This window comes from Peromyscus maniculatus, chromosome 9, assembly GCF_049852395.1.
Source record: "Peromyscus maniculatus bairdii isolate BWxNUB_F1_BW_parent chromosome 9, HU_Pman_BW_mat_3.1, whole genome shotgun sequence".
NCBI lineage: Eukaryota > Metazoa > Chordata > Mammalia > Rodentia > Cricetidae > Peromyscus > Peromyscus maniculatus.
In genome coordinates, this window is record NC_134860.1 from 84,640,199 (window position 1) to 84,660,726 (window position 20,528).

The window sequence follows — 20,528 nt, forward strand, 5'->3', positions numbered from 1 at the left end:
GAGTAGGTATAAATTCCTACTTTCCTATATAACAGGCTTTTTTTTTTTTTTTGGTTTTTCGAGACAGGGTTTCTCTGTGTAGCTTTGCGCCTTTCCTGGAGCTCACTTGGTAGCCCAGGCTGGCCTCGAACTCACAGAGATCCGCCTGGCTCTGCCTCCCGAGTGCTGGGATTAAAGGCGTGCGCCACCACCGCCCGGCCCAGGCTTTTTTGTTTTAAGCTACCAACCAGCTACCAAATATGACAAAGAGACTTCTTATTCTTTTTGAATGCTCGGCCTGGCTTAGGTACGGTTCTGGCTAGCTCTTTTAACTTAAAATGTTTGAAGATGCTTCTCTTAATCTAGCTTTTGCCTTGGGGCTTATTACTTTTCTTCTGTATGTCTTCCTTTCACTGCTTCTATATATCTGGCTGGCTGCTGCCTGGCTTCTTGCCCTCATTCTCTCCTCCTTCTCTTGTTCTTCTTTCTGAGCCTAGTTCCTCTTCCTATTTAGTCTGCCTGCCTGACAGCCCTGCCTGTCCTTTCTCCTGCCTAGCTATTGGCCATTTAGCATTTTATTAGACTAGTTGAGTGCCTTAAGCAAGCAAGGCAAAACAGATGCAACATATCTTTACATAATTGAACACACATCCTTACATTGTTAAACAAATGAAGCATAAACAAAAGTACCACACCTTTACACAGTTAAGTAATATTCTGCAGCATAGTAAATGTAACACATCTTTGCCTAGTTAAAATAATATTCTACAACATTTACATTCTTAACTTTTTAATCCATGCATGAAAGACACCTTTCCATTATTACAAATCCATGTTTTAAAAAGGAAAAGTGTTTCTCTCTACATCAGCAATGCATTTTTGTTGTTGATGATAGTGATTTTTCTTCTATGTCTAGATTCTACCCCAAGTCTAGCAAGCATTACTAGATTATTTAATAAAAAGAAAAAAGATGAAACAAAAAAAACCTTTAATACACTAACTCTATTTATAAACATACAACTAGAGTTTTAATGAATTTTTTCTCATCTAGGCTGACAGTACTCACACCATGAGACAAAGACCCTCTCACAAAAAGCATAATAGCAGACATAAGATGACTTCCTTTGAGCTTGCCAGGGCTATCCAAAGACTTCTAAAACATGCAGCCTATTGCTGTATCCCTTGGTTACCTCTGAGAAGTGCTGAAGACATTACGCAGTTAAGAAACAGGTCCCAGAGAACCCTGAGATAGACCTGACTGAATACCCACTCCCTGAGGATTGGTTTTCATAATATCTAAAGGCTGATACAAGCTTCCAAAGAATGGAGGTAACCCAAAATTCGCCCCCCGCTACAATTCCTGTGAACCACATGAATGACCTGCATCGCACTGCAACCCCACCCTACAGGCACAGTCGTGGCATGCTAATATTGGTGGTAACAAACAGCTTTCTAATTGGAATTGATACCTGCTCAACAAGATGAAGACCATGCCTGGCAGTGAAAACCAGTACCCAGGTTCAATGCTAATGAAGTCGCAGTTATTAAAGGAAATCTACTAATTTACTAAAGCAAACTAATCTCTAACAATCGTCTAAACATTAGTCCTTATACCTACAGAAAAGTGTAGAATTGACTCTTCATCAAGGAAAATTCTCTTTGCAAGAGATGGAGACGATCTCTTTGCAATGACAACTAGTCAGAATGCAGAGTTGTAGGCCCCAGCACCAATGGCGATATCCACAAAACACTCCCACTCTTGAGGCCCGGAGAACGTGGAGAAGAGGGAAAATGGATCAGAGCCAAAGGATCAGGGAGTTTGATCCTGAGTTTGCTCTGAGACTGTATCTCCTGGTAATGTCAGAAGCCAAGAACTCACCAAAAAGAGTGCCATAATTGAGACAAGTGAGGACAATACTAACGGACATGCCCAAGTGGATGGTGGGAGGCTGACAGGGACTCAACCCTAGGCAACAGAAGAGAGCTGGGAGAATGGGAGGCGGTCTTCCTCAGGGAAGAACACCCCAATTGGCTGTCCAGTACCAAATGGTCAGTCCTGAAAACATACAAGCAAGTAACATTATACAGATTGAACAGACTGTATTTAGGAACATATATGTATGCATATGTATATACACACATATATGCATGCAATAACAATTAGTAAAAAAAAAAAAAAAAAGACCATGAGTTTGAAAGGGTGGTATATGGGAGGATTTGGAAGGAGAGGGAAGATTTGTTATCATTATAATCTCAAATATAAAAAAAAAAAAGAGATAAAAAAGGGAAAAAGTTTTTCTCTGGAGAAGTAATCTTTGTTGTTGTTGATAATGTTATTTTTCTGTCTACATTCTACCCCAAGTCTAGAAAGGACTATTGGACTACTGATCAATATGTTTAACCTCATGCTGTTCCCTAAATTGTCTTTTCTCCAGCCCTTAAGGCAAGGTTTAGGTGAATTTAAAATGATGATTTTGGATTAAGACGCCAACAGGGGTCTCAGTTCCTGCTGGTTGAAATACATAGTAGTAACTCTTATATTTGATATCAAAACACTAAATTCTGACCAGCATGCCTTTACTGTCAAAACTTAAGATTGTATAAAGTAGAGATGGGAAATATAGCAGAAAACATGGATAAAAAGAAAAGAAAACACTTCTGAAAAAACAGAAAACAGTCAACTTTTCTAGTCCATATTCACTCAGCTGGAACCAGTTCACGTCAAAAAGTCAGGTTTAAAATGTTTTCTTTCCACTCCCTTGCCATTCCTGACTTGGTACCCACAACACTTTTCTTTTCAGCAGTACCATGTAATTTTCAAAATTCTGGAAAAGTTGAGGGAGGGGACAAAAGACATCAGGGAAAGAGGGCGATTTCTTTTTCTGATTTTTTTCTATACTTGACTACGTTCAGGGAAGCTAAGTCGAACTCAATCACTATGATTCTAGAAATATGAAAACTACAACAAAGTAGTAAAAGTGAACAAAATTAGTAGGAAATAGAGTCTAAGCAGAACACTGGTCTAGCAGGTAACAGTGGTATGAAATTCAAGAGCAGGAAGGCAAAGGATGACCCAAATTATTTCTGGAAAGTATTCACAACAATAACTAATCATAGAAGGAAAATTGAAAAACTTTATTTTAAATCTATAAAAATCTTTCCCCAGTTCTAATAACTGGACATATCAAGGCTTCTGAATATACTACATTTAATCTATATCACACAACATACCTGGAAATATAAAGCTGCACCAAAGCACATTGATCTGTGTCATAGAAGAAAAACTCTATAACGAAAGGAAAAGCCCAAAGAGTTCCTACAGGACACAGAATCATGAGTGAGTGCCCGCACTAAGACACAGAACTGGAGCACCACATTATTTCATAGCAGGTTACCTGGTAAGCTGTTTTGTTTAACTGTGTCAAGATGGAACTATAACGCAACACAAACTATTTCTACAAAAGGACAGAGTGACTGACTGCTCAACAGCTTAACACCTACTATCTCCTGTACACTATAAGCAAGCAGTAAACCATGCATCAATTCAAACTGACTCTAAACAATTCTCTTCTTTGCTCCAAATGTATGAGAAATATTGCTCTTTGACCTTGGTTTAAGCATTCCTGCATAAGGACACTTATCTTTGTTACTGAGCAGATTCAATTCTGAAATTTCAAAAGGCAAATATGATAAGCTTATTTGATTATTCTCTTCCCAATTCTCAAAAGTTCTACTTTCATGAACAAAGCTATCTTTAACAACCTGGAGGGTTTGGTGGGGAGGTCCTTTCCATTTTCAGAATAAGTACAGTTGATTTTTTTTCAAGGGCAGCAGCAGCATAAGGACATGCCATGCAGAAGTGAGACACACGGAACTTACAATAACAGGATAAATACCACTATTGTCAAAAGCCCCAAGGTAAAGGCATAACCAGAGACAATCCATGCCTGGGAACCCCTACCTACTGTTGCCACAGTTGCTGGCCAACAGGGAAGGCTCCTGTGGGCAGGCTCCCACACCAAAAACCCGAAATGGACCCTATAGGACCCACGCCCTACCACAAATCCTCACATTCCACTAGGGACCTAAGCAGCTTCCTGAGACATGGAATCCACTAGGTCTGATTGAACCAAGTGGGAGTTCTGCCTCTAGGACCTAGGTCCTGGGGCACAACATGTGCCCAGTGTAAGGAGAAGGGTCTAGCTAAAGAAACCCACCCTGATCCTGGAACCCAGAACCTGGGAAAGAAACACACCCTGGATCTGGGGTGTGAGCAAAAGTAACACTTTATCCCTAAACCCAGAACCAAAGAAACCTGCCCTGACTCTGAAACCAGTGCCAAAAAAACACACTCTGTCCCTAGAATCAGAGCCACTGAAAGAAAAATGAATTAAAAAATCCTTAATAAAAAAGGCATAACCAAATACAACAAAATAAATACAATACACCAGACAAGTTACTATGTAGGGTGAAGTCCATCAAAAAACAATCTCAAAAATAAGGCAAATGATAAAGGAAAATCATTAGACTTAGAAAGAGGTTGACAGGCCAGAGTAGCTAGACCACTCCTTATACAAAGAGGTTTCCTGACCTTGAATGTGAGGGAAAGTTTCTTCAAATACAGATACACACCACCTAAATTCCTTCTCATACAAAATTCACTACTATCTCTCACTCTGCTCAGCATACAACACGAGAAAAAAGGAACAATTTATGTATGTTTAACCTTTGTCTTTTGACTTTTGGTGCACAAATACTCTCAAGCAGAAAATCCAAAGTACATTAACACATGTGATGTACATAGCCATCCACAAGGCATGTCCAATTTTTCAAAGGCCACCAGAGCAGAGATAACTATGCTGAAGGAATTTAGAATACAATCTAATGAGAGGAAACTTGAGCTGACTTCAGGGAGGTCAGCTTGGAGTCAACATGTTCTTTCTGTATATATGTAGATGTTTTGGTAAATAAACCTGTGACTAGACCACACTGTAAAAAGAGTGCACTTCAGGCCCTTAAGCCAGACTGGAAACAAATACTGGGAAATAATCAAATGAAAATTCAGTCAGATCTGTGAATACTCACTCTCTGGGCTTGAAGACACTGTTGTGAGTGCTATTCATCTTCCCTACCCTAGAGCAGAAACCATCCATCTCTGTGTACAATCAAATTTCACATTTGTCAAGTTAAGACGAGAAAATGATGCTTATATAGAAATAGTTACCTCCAGTACATTCCGAAGAAACTTTAAAGATTTTTAAATAATATATATGCATTAATTAAAAAAGAAAACTGAACAGGCAACATGATGTAGATAAATACAGAAACAGTAATGTGTATCAGATTAAGGCTCTACAATCTTATTTGTACTCCCAATTGAATGCTCAATAAATGATAGATATGGTAAGAGAACAAGTCAGAACTTGAAAAATGTGTACGTCCTATCCACAGATGCAGAAAAATGAATTGCAGTACTCAAGGGCTAAAATTTACATGAACACAAAGATGAAGCACAAACTTACATTTTTAGGAATATTTTTTAGAGACATTCAGAGTCCCCTTGAGACATTATTAATTTTTTCCATGTCCTTCAATGCATTTTGTGGAAACTGCTAGTAATATAATTTTTATATCAAATGGCAGATAGCTGTAAATAACAGAGCATAAGCGTTTTAAGGGCAGGAGTGCATGTGCTCCACTTCTGCAGGTCTAAGACAGGCATAGCTAATCGTTTCTAAGAGCAGCAGTCCCCTTTGAGGCAACACTTGAGAATACCTATCTAATATTCCATAATAGCATTCAGAAAGGTGTGTATTATGAATGCTCCAAACACTGGTTATCGTTCCAGATATTTTAACACTACCTGATTCTAGATGTAGTCCACATGTCAATGTAAGTTCATACTAAAATGCCATTTTAATGTTAAAGTCTGTTACTATAAGGGCATGCTGTAATGTTTTATATTCTACTTGACTCATGCTTAATTATTAATTTTATTGAAGCAAACCAGAATGTAAGTAGCAGTCAAAACCAGAGTAGTTAGGAAAAATGTATCTGTGCATCCTTCTGGGATTCCCAAAATACAGGCCTGAAAATACACACTCTCTAATACCTTCTTCATTTGTCCTTTGTTGTGGAATAGTATTTTAACTAGGCAAAGATGTGTTACATTTGTTTATGCTGCAAAATATAACTTCAACTGTATATAAGTGTGTTACTTTTGTTCATGCTATATTTGTTTAATGATGTAAACATGTGTGTTTAATGATGTAAAGATGTGTTGCATCTGCTTCACCTTGCCTGCCTCAAGCACCTAATTGGTCTAATAAAAAGCTGAATGGCCAATAGCTAGGAAGAAGAAGGACAGGTGGGCAGTAAGGCAGAGAGACTAAATAGGAGGAAAAATCTAGGCTCGAGGAGAAAATAGGAAGAATGAGAGGAAGAAGAAGAAAAGAACAAGGGAGTTGCCTGGGGCAAGAAGCCAGGCAGACACCAGACAGACAGACTTAGAAATGCAGTGAACGTAAGATATACAGAAGTAAAAAAAGGTAATAAGCCCCAAGGCAAAAGGTGAATAAAGAGAAACAGGTTAATTTAAGTTAGAAGAGCTGGTCGGAAATGTGCCTAAGCTAGGTCAAGCACTCAAAACGAGTAATAAGTCTCTGTGTCATGATTTAGGAGCTGGTTGATGGCCCAAAAGAAAAAGCCTGGTACAGTCCTTCATAGATGTTGTAACACCATTTTAGGAATTAAAATTTCTTTAACTGACAGATAGTTAGAAGAAGTAATTTTAAGAGATATGGAAACCAAAATATGACCATTATAGAAAACTGTTAATTGGCTTAAAAGTTTTAATAAAATGTGATGGGGGGAGCAGGGCACTGAAGGGACATAGGGAAGAAAATCAACCTCCCACATAAAATTTGATTTATTTCATTATTTCCCAATGACAAATTTCAAAGAACAATGATGACAATTCATGGAAGATTTTATTTGCTTTCAATATTTTAATGAATCTAAAATCTTTATATAGGAAAAAAATTTTCTCAATTTTTAAAATTAAAATAATCCTGTCTCTTTTTTACCTTAATTTTCTAAGACAGAGAAATGAGAACCAAATAATTTTAAAATATCTATTCTGTAACTGACCTGAAGAAAATCTACAGAAAAGAGATTTCTTTTTTTAGGTTCAGAATAGATTTCATTGTAATTGTAGGAGTCATAAAAAAGCAACCACAGGGAACAAAAATGGCCAACAGCCCACCACCACCACCCCTGAACAGAAGTCATGGGCATCTTTATAGACTCCACTCACAGGGCATCTGAATCAACACATCAGGCAAAGGACACAAAGGACTGCATCTCAAGACCTTACAAAGCCCTTTCTAGCCCTGCTGGCTCTCCAGGTAGTTGGAGACACTTCCCAGCAGACCTCTGTCACTCCTTCCCCGTAACTCCTTCCCTCTCTCAAGTCAGACCTTCACTGAGAGGGACAGCTCTCTGAGCTGCCTCCAACCAGCTTTCCAGATGCCCCCACCGGCAGCTCCCCTGGGCTGAAGATCCAACCTCTTACTTTCTAGAAGATTCAGACTAGCACAACCATGGTTCATAAAACAAGTTTCAACAAGAATACCATTACTGATTACTGGATTCATAATCATATCAATTTTATCCTTTGTTCTATAAGTTTAATACAATATTTTCACTTTTCCTTGGGTTCTCTATATGTGAATGTGCTGTGTTAAGAACATGTGCATACCAGAGACCTGATTAATCTGGAGCAGTTTTCCTGTAGTAAATGTTCCAGACACCAAATGTTGACCTACTGCTTTCTTTTGTTTCTTTGGAACTTTTATCTGAGACAGGAGAAATAACCATCTACAACCACATCCATAATTGAATCAATGTTATCAGGATAACCTAAAAAGCATCAAGACATGGTTCTTGGTTAACACTGTGAATGTATTTAATGCCATTGAGCTGTATGCTAAAATGTGTGTAAAATAGTAAATTTCATCTTATATACATCTTATTCCAATGAAGATAAACTAAAAGGAACAGTATCTAGGTATTTCAAGAAGACTGATGAAATTACAAGATCTGAGTTATTTTAGAAAAGAATAAGTAAGTGATCCACAGGAGAAAAACAAAAACACAGCTAGTTTTCAGTATGAGTACAAATATTAAAAATATAGAAGCAATTAAATATGAGGATTTAAGTATATCTTAAGTGAGCAAACAGAAAAATGAAAGCTATCAATTCACAACAAAGCATCAGGGACACTAACTTTGCTCCTCTCAGAAACAAGTTTCCCAATCTTTCCCTTTATCCAGATTTATTCACTAACCAGACATTTCTTCCCCCGTCATTTAGAAACTTTGGACAACATGCTTTATTTTTACTGAGGAATTAATGTGGAGGAAGTAGTCTTGTGCCACAAAAGCCAAAAGCCGTGAAGGTTTCATTCCATTGCATCTAACTGCAGAGTCAATGAGTACATCCCAGAACTCTAACACCATCACAAGTGAAGGCAGACAGGGCAGAGAGAAAGCAGGCCTGGTGGGCTCAGCAAGTATGTTCTCTCTTCAAGACCACACCCAGAGTCACTCTCAACCCTTCAGAATCAACAAGAGGCACCAATGTATTCTGTTCTAGACAACTCTATCTCAAACCGCCTTAGAAACCAGAGGTGGTATCTTCTGGATCAAAAGGACAAGTAAGCCTCTGACTCAGTGTCCCCCTTCAGTGATACTTACAGTTCACGTGGAAAGACTATAGTTCTGTAATCCCTCTCCTATAGTACAATCTGCCATCATAACCAAAATATCCCTGCCCTTTTGATCACCATTAACAAAATGTTACTGAAACTCTAGTTTAACAGCAAACAGAACTCCAGCTCCTTCAAGCCTACTGTGAAAGATCTTTCCTCATCTTTGGTGTCTGCCCTAAAACACCACTGACAATTCAGTCTACCATCTGTGAGATGGGTGAATCACAGAGGCAAAAGGGAAGATTCAGCTGTCTTTAGACAGATGCTCCAAGAAGAACGTCAAGCATTAGGAAGCCATTACAGTGTTGTCTCCATATAGCCCTTTCCACTTACGATCCCAAGTGAACGCTCTTAAGAATGAAACTTTCCAAAGTACCAGATACATCATCACAAATAAATGTTATGTGGAAAGCAACCATCAATTCAATGGCACACTCTAGGTAATCTGGGAAAATGTTGAAATATTTATGGATATGCTACAGTATACCAGAAGCCCCCAGGAAACTCTGGAGTAAGTCTGTCTACCTTTGCTGCACTGGGAAGCTTCCTAGAAGGAAAAGTGATTCATCATGTATATCACATAGGCAGTTATCTTTACAACAGAAGACAAACAACCCAGATGGTATGACTTAATCCTGATTTAAACTGAAATGGTCAATGATGCCAAATCAGCCATGGACAGCATTCCAGTCAGCTTCAACTCTCTGCCCAGGGTTAATATAGAAGACTGCACTCCCTAAGGTGAGGCTTCTTTCTGCAAACAAAGGCAAATAGCACTATGCATATACACAGTATGAGCTTCACAGGATGGGAAATGGGACTGATAGGGCTGACACTGGGCCGACTGTTTTAAGTCTTTTGTGGAGTAAGGAGACAGTTCAGTGAATAGAATATTCATAGAATAGAATAGAATATGCCCCACAAGCATAAAGACTAAAGATCAGATGCCTAGCAGCCAATGAAAACCTAGACAGATGTGATAGCATCCTGCAATTTCAGCTCTAAGGAGGTGGAGACAAGTAATACCTTAGTAAACTGGCTAGTTACACTAGCCTGCCTTGATAAGCAGAGAATGTTAGATTTAGGATGTAGAATATAGAAACAAAAGGCACGAAAGAGAAGAGTCTGATCTCAACAAATGAGACTGCGTTTATTCAAGCATAGACAGTAAGGGGTATCTTTCAAGGGGTATCCAGGAATAGAAAGGTCTGTGGGAAGGGAGAGAAATATCTGTAATTTCTATAGTCTTGGGAATTACTAAGTTAATCAGCTGAGGGGATGTATGAGGGTTTGTGCTCGATTCTTCCTAGAATGGTTTAGTCAGGCGAGACAGACTATCTAGGGAAATAGGGGGCCTCAGCCAACAGTCACCACTGGCTTGTGACCCTAATGACAATGGCTGAGCAAGCTCAGCTGTAATCTCATAGGAATCCAGTTTGTACAACCAAGGTACTTTATCAGGGAACAATAAAGGAAGATACTCCATGAAGCTTCAGACTCCACAAGTATGCACACACATGGATACAATGACCCACACACCGAACTGCCTACAAATGCAAACATACACACACACACACACACACACACACACACACACACACACACACACACACACACACACACGAAAGAAAGAAGGGGGGAATCCTTCTGATTTTGAACTAGGAGAATTTTGTCTGCTAAAAGCAAACATCAAACTGTACTAAAGTAACAAAGTCCATTTATATTCTTAAAATTCCCAGAAGGGGAGGGGGAGCAGGAGGGGGGAGAACAAGGGAATCCGTGGCTGATATGTAGAACTGAATGGTACTGTAAAATAAAATAAAAGGAAAAAAAAAAAATTTCCAGACACAAGTCCAGAGTGAAGGGATTGAGGCATCCCCTCTGGTGGATATGAGGGTTGCAGTATACTGTCACCACAGTCTAGAGGACATATTCACAGAAGAAAAGTCACATATTCACCAAAAAAAAATTGAGAGTCACCCTTTGAATTCTAAAATGAATTTCCAAAAATCAATCAGTCCTGATTAACAGGAAAATTTCAACAAACTAGGATAATGCTTCTGACGTCTCAGCAGAGTACAGCTTTGCCTGTAAGATAAGGAAAATCCATGTACAAAGAAAAACAGTAAAGAAAGAGAGCTAGTGTGACAGAAATTAGAAACTGGTTCATCTACACTGATTCCAATCTTCCTCTAAGAAAGATGGGGCCAGCATAAAGGGACAATCACACAGAGAAAGATGGGATAATGTGCCGGGCACTTGGGTTCTTCCAAGAGAGGTATGGTAGGTTTGCCTGCCCAAGCATTCCCAGGGACAGTTTGAGCAGCATCTGAAGTGGCTTTTCTATTGAGACATTGCTGTGATGTGACTTTTCTCGTCTGTATCACGTTGAGTGGAATGTTACTTAATAAACTCCCTGGGCCTTCCAGAAATTCTATAAAGCACTCAGTATCATTTTCTGCATAAATGGTTCAAAATGGATTAGGCTGTTTGCAGCTGAACATCTCTTTCTGATATATTTGAAAAGAAAAACTATTGAACATTTATTTTAAATCTAATGTTTTTACTTTTAATCTATTTTCTAAAAATAAAACTAAGGCCTGAAGGATAATCTTTAAATCATTTCAGGCATTCAGTTTGCAATTTCTCTCCAAAATATATCAAAAGGAGAAAAACATGCTTCATTCTATCATAATCACAGGCAGAGGAACTATCATTATTATCAGAATACAAATAAATATCTAACAATTTCCCTTTAAGACACACATTATCATAAATATGCTTATCAATAAAAGATCTATGTTATTCTTTATTAACTCCCAATTTAGAAGAAAACAATTGGTTTATACTTTATTTAGTTACAAAAAAAGTATTATTTTTAATTTGGTGATTTGCTAATATCACCCACACTAGTATATTTTAGTAAATGCAAATTACACAGCTAATAGAATAAAGTAGCCATTTAGAACAACAGTTTATGGGAAAACATAGCTATATCATTCTAAAATATGTTTTATTTGTGGAAAATTCAGAAGTACACCAGAGACGAGAGTATTTTTTGATACTACTATTATATGCTTGATATGTTTTAAAGGAATAGGAAAGCATCTATCCAGTAATATCCCCCAAAAGTAAATGTGCCTTCCCTTTGTATTTGAGGATGGAGAGGTAGTGAGTTGGCTTTCTAGAAGATGATCCCTTTATTATGGTGGTATTTTATTTGTACTGAAATGTGATTTTAATTGTATGTTAATAAATAAAGTTGCCCGGGGGTCAGAGCTATTAGCAAGCCATGGGAAAGCAGGGCGGTGGTGGTGTATGCTTATAATCCCAGCACTTGGTACACAGAGCTAGGTAAGTCTCTGTGTGTTCAGGGATACAGCCATCATTGGAGATACACGCCTTTAATCTCAATACCATAGAAGACCTGGAGGGCTTTACATACAGGCAGTGACGGGACAGTCATGTGGTTGGGTTTACAACCAATGAGAAGGCAGAACATAAAGACTTTATCAAGACAAACACACAGGAAGTAGGTCTCTTTCGGAGAGATAGGACCACCACAGGAGGAATGGTAAGGTTTTAGCTCTGAGCTCTGACCTCTTGGCTTTCTCTTTTACATTGGTTCTGTGTTTCTTATTTAATAAGACGGTTGGTTACATCTACACTTTATTCTTAAGCTTGCCATTTGTTAAGTACTTTATACTTTAGGTTGAATAACCAGAGGCCTCCATCATAAAGTAAAATTTTTGCCAGGTGTAAAAGCACACACCCTGAACCTTTAACCCCAGTACTCAGAAGCAAAGGCAGGTAGATCTCAAGTTCATGGACAGCTTGGTCTACATAGTGAGCTCTAGGACTGTCAGGCCTACATAAAAGACCAGAAAGACAGACAGCAGATAGAAAGACAGACACACAGATATTCAGATAGATAGATATGATAGTTAAGAAGTAAACCTGGGCTGTGGGGAGATGGCTCAGTGGATAAAGCCCTTGCTAATCTGAGGTCAGCACATCAGAAATCACATACAGATGGACACAATGGCACATCTCTAACCCCAGTGATCCTACATCAAGTTGGAAGGTAGACAAGGAAGACTCCCTGGAAGCTCATAGGCTGGTCAGCCTGTCAAACGTGAGGGTGAACGAGGAGAAACCCCATCTCAAACAAGGTGAAAAGCAAGGATTGACAGGCAAAGATATTCTCTGACCTCCACAAATGTGCTGTGATCCATACAGACCAACAGACAGGTAGATATACAAAGAGAAAAAACACACACACACACACACACACACACACACACACACACACACACATCCTCCATGTGTGCAAAGCAAACCCATCACAAAGTTATTTAAAAGGGAAAACAAGAATTTAGATTCTTTCTACCATCTACTCTTAATCTCTACACTAGAAATTACTATGAATACATTATAAAGAAAGAAAGAACTGGATTTGAATGACGGTAACATGACTTTTCACTTCTTGATGAAAACTAAGCTGTAAAAACTATGTCAAGAAACTTATTTCAATATATATAGAACATCAAAAACTTAGCAATGCTAATAACTGTAACAAAATATACATTTACTGCATACCTCTTGTAACAGTTTCCTAAAAGTCTATTCAAGTATAAGTGGCCATCTGCACCATGGCAAAAGTCCTCAAGAATTGCATCAAACCCCTGATTAATACATCTGTTAACAGACCATGTTGCTGCAAGCCCCATCCACTGTACCAATAATCACTTATCAGCAAACAAGGCAAACAAGTCATAATTTAAAATTTAATCAACTCTAAAAATGCTAAGGGAAGTATCATTTGTAAGAGCCAAAAGATACCAGACAAGAAGCAACTGATAAATAAAAGGTGGCATAACAGTACAATAGAAACACTAAGTGTCATTTTTTTAAATAAAATAGTGATACATATTCCAACATGGAAGAACCTTGACTATTTGGCAGATAAAGGAATCTAGTCATGTGGTAGGCATAGTGGCAAAAGGCTGTAACCCCAGCATTTGGAAGGGCATTTGGGAGGCAGAGGCAGATGGAGCTCACTGAGTTTGAGGCCAGCTTGTTCTATATAGTGAGTCCCAGGACAATCAGAGACAGAGCTAGAGACCTTGTTGTGAAATATTATTTTAAGATGTGTTTGTTACATATGTTTATGCATGGAACATGTGGTTTAGTAATGCAAAGATGTATTGCATTCTTTTATGTTTCATTTGTTTAACTCTGTGAAGCTGTGTTACTATGCCTGTCTAAAACACTTGATTGGTCTAATAAAGAGCTGAATGGCCAATAATAAGGCAGGAGAAAGGATAGGAGGGGCTGGCAGACACAGAGAATAAATAGAAGGAGAAATACAGAAGAAGAAGGAGGAGGAGGAGGAGGAGGAGGAGGAGGAGGAGGAGGAGGAGGAGGAGGAGGAGGAGGAGGAAAGAACAAGAGAACAAGGAGAGGAGGACATCAGGGACCAGCCACCCAGCTACACAGCCAATCATGGAGTAAGAGTGAAAGAATACAAAAGTAAGAAAAGGAAAAAGTCCATAGGAAAAAGTAGATGTGATCATTTAAAGCTAAGAAAAGCTAGCATGAACAAGCCAAACTAAGGCTGGGCATTTGTAATTAAGAATATGCCTCCGTGTGTGATTTACTTGGCAGCTGGGTGGTGGGCCCCAATAGCAAAGGGCCCCTAAAGTGTAAAGAGTAAAAACAAACAAAAAAAAAAAAAGCCAACAACACCCTGTCTTGAAAACAACAACTTCCTCCCAAAAAAAATCTATTCATATAGAGCCAGGTAGTATATGCTGTGTATGTGTAATGTCTGGCATACATAAATCTGCCTAGACACAAAGGAAGGGAAATGCCCTATATCGAAAGAGAATGACAAAATTAAGGGGTTATAGCAAAACAAGGATTTTCTTTAGGAGCACTGAAAAGAATCAAAACTTGGTACAGCTAGAGATATACATCTCAACATAGCAATGACCCAACCTACAAAAAATTCCAATATAGGTAAATTGCATGATATATAGACTTTACACAAATTAAACTTTTTTAAAAATTACCTGAAAACTATTCAAATTTTAATACATGCAATTTTTGAAATGCATTAAAGTCTTAAACTTTAGATGGAAAGAAAATGTAGAATCAGATCATGTAGAAAGAGACATTGAAATTGGCTCCAGATGATGAAGGAGCAATGAGACCAAGGGGCAGGCAATGAGCAAAAGAACAGATAAGAAGGAAAAGGAGAGACAGAAAGGAAGAGGCAGGACAGGAGGCGGAAGAGGCAGGACAGGAGGCAGGAGCATGGAAAAAGAGTAAAGCAAGGAGACAGGAATGAAAGTAGAACAAGCCTGGTCTGTGAGCTAGCACAACTCTCCAGAATGCTGGTGAGCCCCAACTCCCCACCCTAGACCAGACAAGAGCTACGGTCCTGGCAGCAGGAACCAGCAATAGGGACCATTTATCCTGATCTGCAACCCTGCTATGGCCAAAAGCAATAAACCCAGCAAAAGGGCCACTCCTAGCATGGCATGGGCCATTATAGAACAAGTTCATTAGTTTCACAGTTCAAATATCGTTTTTCTTGAAATACCATGTATAAATTTTAATTTTAACTTGATGTTTCTAAGTTTTAAGATTCTGGTTTTCTATTCCTTTCATGCTTAGAAACAAATCAACAAGAGCTATACTGCATAGAGGCCTTTTTTAAATATCCATTAAGATTTTACATATAAACACTGGTTTATACTATTTAAGGCACATTTCTTTCACGTCATTCAGCACACAGGTATCTAAACAGTGCAGTGTTATATCATTCAAGAATCCTTTTAAATTTCCCAAAAGTAAAATCCTAGCCAGGCCCACTGAAGCTTTCAGTCTGGAATGGAGAATTGGATGTGACCATATCTTTAAGGCTAAGCTGGATGGTGGCACAGCTACGATTCCAGCAGGCAGGAGAATTGTCACCAAGTTCATGGCCTATCAGGGCTACATAGAAAAATGATCATAACAATAATAACATTGTTTTTTCCTTCTTTTTAACAACAATTAAATAAGTAATATTGTGTTTGCATAGGGAAATGGTAAAATCTAACTACAACTGTAAGAAGGCAAAGACTTTCAAGAATGATCTATTTCCTTGTGCCTTGCTATTATTCACAGAAACTCCCAATTTCAGGCAAAATCTACAAAAAACGACAAGTCATAATTCACATAACTGAGAAACTGTATTAAATTAGAATTAATAACTAAACAATCACAGAACTATTATGACTTGGTTTGTAGAAAAAAATCTGTAAGTTTATAGTTGGATAATCAACCTAAGGAAGGACTCAAGGGTATTCACCAAGTCGTCTGTAAGATGTTATAAGAATACAAACCAGAATCCTATACGTGCATTAAACATAAAAACTAAAAGGGCATTCGTAGTTCTATAATGTTTACATAAAAGTCAACCACAAACAGTTCCAAACAATACACATGATATGTCACTCAGAACTAGATATTTAAAACATGACACATACTTGCAGTTGCACTGAATTATGCCGAAGGCCTTCGACAATGGAAGAAAATCTGTCAATTTTTCTTTCTTCTCCAGCTGAAGTCAAGGCTTCTAAAACGTCTTCAAGGCTATCAGAAATTTGGAGTCTATTAATTAAATAGCGAGGATCAAGTAACAAAAATGGCATGCAATCACTTTACCCTGCTAATTAATTAAATGTGCCCAAGCAACAGTGGCATTTAGAAGTAGCTTACTGAGTTCATACCATTATGTTAAGTGCATACTAACTGTACAAATTAGTGAGATTCACTGTGACACTTCCATGCCTACATGTCATGGATTTATCAAATCCACCTTCCCTACAAATCCCTTGCCCCACCTGTCCCTCTCTTCAGGTTTTTAACACCTTGCTAACTTCACAATCTTCTACTGTTACGTTAGCCCCTTTTCCCCCACTGGTATCCACTTGAGGGAAGCAGAGCATCTGTCTTTCTGTCTGCTCTAGCATGTATTTTGATTTATTTATTTCTGGCCAATACCTTGCAAAGGTGTTCATCAAGCACAAGTCAGGGCTAATTTGAACCATTTTTACCAATACAGGCTCACACTGGATTTTATTTTTACTGTTTTACTGATACATAAAATACATACATACAGGATGATGTGACATCTCAATACATGCTGGTGCTGTGTAGTATAAAATCAGAAAAAGTACATATGCCTCCCCAAACAACTCATTCTGTCATGATAACAGCATTTAAACACATTTTTCCATAAAAACATACATTGTCATTTTCTAAAATCAAGATACCATGGATTTTAAAACATGTAACCATATGCAGTGTGTATATTATAAGCCAATAAATAGGAAATCGGGCAGAAAAGGGTTCAACAACTTGTTCACAGACTAACATCTACTTCTCCAAAGTGGTGATGCTTGGACGTAAAATCTGGCAGCCTGTGGAGGCTAAGTATCTAAAATGCTCTCAGCCAACACATAATGTCCCTCAAATAATGAAATTGTGACCGTCAAAAATAAATAGTAGCAAAATATAGTAAATAAATCTAAAAAACAGTATTTATAAAAAGATCATCTTCCCTTTTTAAAAAAAAAAGTATAAATTCATCATCTGTGAATAAAAATTGCAGCCCTAAACATTATTTAATCACTCTGACATTTATTCCAACGTCAAGAAACAATAAAAATTAAAGAGAAGGCTAAGAATCAAGCTCAGTGGGGGAGGGGGGCAGCCCAGCATGTGTGAGGCCCTAATTCTGACTCCCAGCACTGAGAGATGGAGGAGGAAAACAATGTATGAGAAAGAAGATAAAGGAAGAGAAAGGGGGAAGCAAACAGAAAAGGGGGAATAGAGGAAAGAAGGACAAAGGAAAAGGAAGAACAAAATGAGAGTTTAAGAAGAAGAAGAGTAGAGAGAAACAGAATGAGGAGGAAATAAGAGGAAGGAGGAACTGAGAGAATAGATAGCAAAGAATAAAAGGAAGACAAGAGCGAGGGGTCAGAGTCACACATCAACATACATGCATACAGGGCACATACCAACTCTTAGGAAACACCAAATCTACACAATCTCTCTAGATGGAGAATGTACTGAAACTGGATGCCTGGCCTTTTCCATGCCTGGGACAGGTGAGCGAAATGACGACTATAAACACTCAGGACATGCGCATAAAGGACAGGCTTAGAGTGTTGTCTAACTGGCCAACTACAGCCACAGAGTCAGCTCAGTAACACCTTCTCTGGGAGGATTGCCCCAAGGCTGGCTGTCACATGAATGCAGAAAGGACTCGGGCTAAGTTCACAATGAAACATACATCAGGAGCCCTGGGGATTGCAGGCTGAGAAATGCACAGCTTCTACTGTCAGGGAGGAGTTCGTCTCCTAAGAAGAACTTTCTGGCAGCTCTGACCCACAGAAGAATCTAAGCTTGTTTTTCTTCTGCACACATCTTGCTCCACACTCCAACTCTTCCTCTATTTAAGCATAAAGTCAATGTCCAGTACCGTAAATTAGCTACACATGAGATTGATCACTGGACACTGTGGCCAGTATACACCTCGATGAACTCTCTTCCCTCTGATTTTCACCATCAATCATCTCTTTACATGGATTAGTGGAAGCAGGGACAAGCCTAGGCCTTTGGAGATCATAGAGCCAGGGTGTTTCAGTTCTCTGGCAACCATGAGCACTGTCTGTTCTTTTGATTGTTCAGGTTTTACCCATTTTTTAAAAGCATCTTAAAGCTTACGTATAATTAGAATCCTATTCTTCCTTAAGGTGGAGGGTGTGTATAAGTTATCATTAGGAGACATGCTAAATAGTTGATTAGGTACAACCTTAATAAATGTAGCCAAGTGCCTTGGAAGCTTTAATGTGTTTTAATACTATAACCTATTCAACTCATCACATCTGTCTTACATATAAATTGTCAAAAAGCAATATACTTGTTTTTAGAAGAGATAAGCATGACTCACAATTTCAATTAATTACATTTATATATATTATAATAATTAGATAATAAAAGAACCATTTGCATATTTGCACCCTCTACTTTGAATTTTTAATAAGGGTTGAGCTTAATGCAATTTAAAATAAACATGATGAGGAAATCAGTTGTTCATAGAATTATTTTAGTCCCTAATTCATAATTTGATTAACAAAACGATTGGACGAATATATCACTTATGCAAGTAAGAAGCTGAACTGATGGCCCAAACGTATATGAACATGGAAGCTGCGAGCTCTGGCCATCACTAGATGCAGCAGCCACAGTGGACACTTACATGCTTTCCTCCCCTACAATGCACACTGCAGAAAGCAGCTTCACCACATCTGCCATCATACCCGGCTGCTTGGGATCCATGGCTTTCGCCAACAAGGAAAGACTCCTCTCTTCACTCATGATTCTTTCTAAGCCATACTGTAACATTAGAAAATAAGTTAAATGTTAGGAGTGATTTGGAAATATGGTGCATAAATTTTAAAAATTACATTTTTACCTCTAAGAAAGACAAAGTATGAAGACCTTGTAACACCATAAAAATTTCCCAAGTATTTGCTATGAGATTCTACCAAATGCAAAGAACCAATGGGGAAATGAAGGATTCTCAACATTAATATACAAAACAAACAGACAATATTAAAATAGTCACAGAGGACAGGACTATCTCTGTGCTGAGAAAGAAAGTTGGTAAAAGAGCTATAGGCAAACACACAGATCAGCATTGTTAGAGATAAAGATAAGATAAACCAAAGTAGGAATAATTTTGTGTCATCTTCATGAAACAAATGGAAGTATTTTAACTACAAGTAACCAGTGTATTAAACTATTATTATTGCAGCATGTAAACAATGTAGAACACTTTATTTTTCTGAAAATTGAAAATCAAGGTGCATTCTATAATTACATGACATCTGAATTCAGACTAGACACATTTCAAGTATTCAAAAACCAAGTGGCTAGCACAAGACAGTACAAATCTAGATCTGAAGAGTATATAAATGCACAAAGGTAAAGAACAATCTGGAAAGGAACTGTGCAAAAACTTCCATAATAGAAATATGTATTCTGAGCCCAATGGTATTTCTCCTCAGGAAGTCAATACTGTTGGAAATAAACACATACATAATGATTTGGGGAAGGATAAAGTTTATTTGCTATAGCCACAATGTCACATCCAATTAGAGGAGAAGTAATTATATTAAAGGCATATTATTTTAAGGAAGTCTATATCTCTTGGCATACCAATAATCTGCATCAGTATAAAAATACATACAATAGAAGACAGCAAATAATATTTCTACCTCCCGTGTAATTCAGAAGATCTTTCTAAGTAGTATAAAACTTGTGGATCAAGTCACTACCATAAATGAATGCAGGAGCATTAATACCAATTACGTAGCTATCAATTATGGCTGGAAATTGACAAATAAATGTAAGTATCAAAGTCAAAACTCTGACAAGCTTAAACACAAATGCTTTATTATAAAATTGCTATCTTTAAGTTTATTATCACACATATAAGGATTTATATAAAAAGAGAAAGAAGCTAGCAAGCCAGACATTATGCTGAAATGGTGCATTTCCTGGAAAACACCATGGTGAAGAGGAAGGATTGAGGAAGTGCAAGCAGAGGAGCCAAGATGACAGAAATGGGAGTGGTCCAGGTTCTTTCTCCTTACTAACGGGAGAAGATTTACCGACAATTAAACTGGTCAGAACTAAAGGCTCATTTTTCTGATG

At 38.0% G+C, this 20,528-nt stretch overlaps 1 protein-coding gene across 4 annotated transcripts in view; it reads right to left on the minus strand.

The window, feature by feature from the left end:
- Diaph3 (diaphanous related formin 3) overlaps positions 1 to 20,528 on the minus strand; it is a 482,159-nt gene that overhangs the window by 315,027 nt on the left and 146,604 nt on the right. For all 4 annotated transcript variants that reach the window (XM_076545449.1, XM_076545448.1, XM_076545447.1 and 1 more), the window contains 2 exons: positions 19,069 to 19,205; positions 16,289 to 16,394 (listed from right to left, as the gene is read on the minus strand). In XM_076545449.1, the coding sequence (XP_076401564.1) occupies positions 16,289 to 16,394; positions 19,069 to 19,205 (243 nt within the window). The remainder of the gene's footprint in view (positions 1 to 16,288; positions 16,395 to 19,068; positions 19,206 to 20,528) is intronic.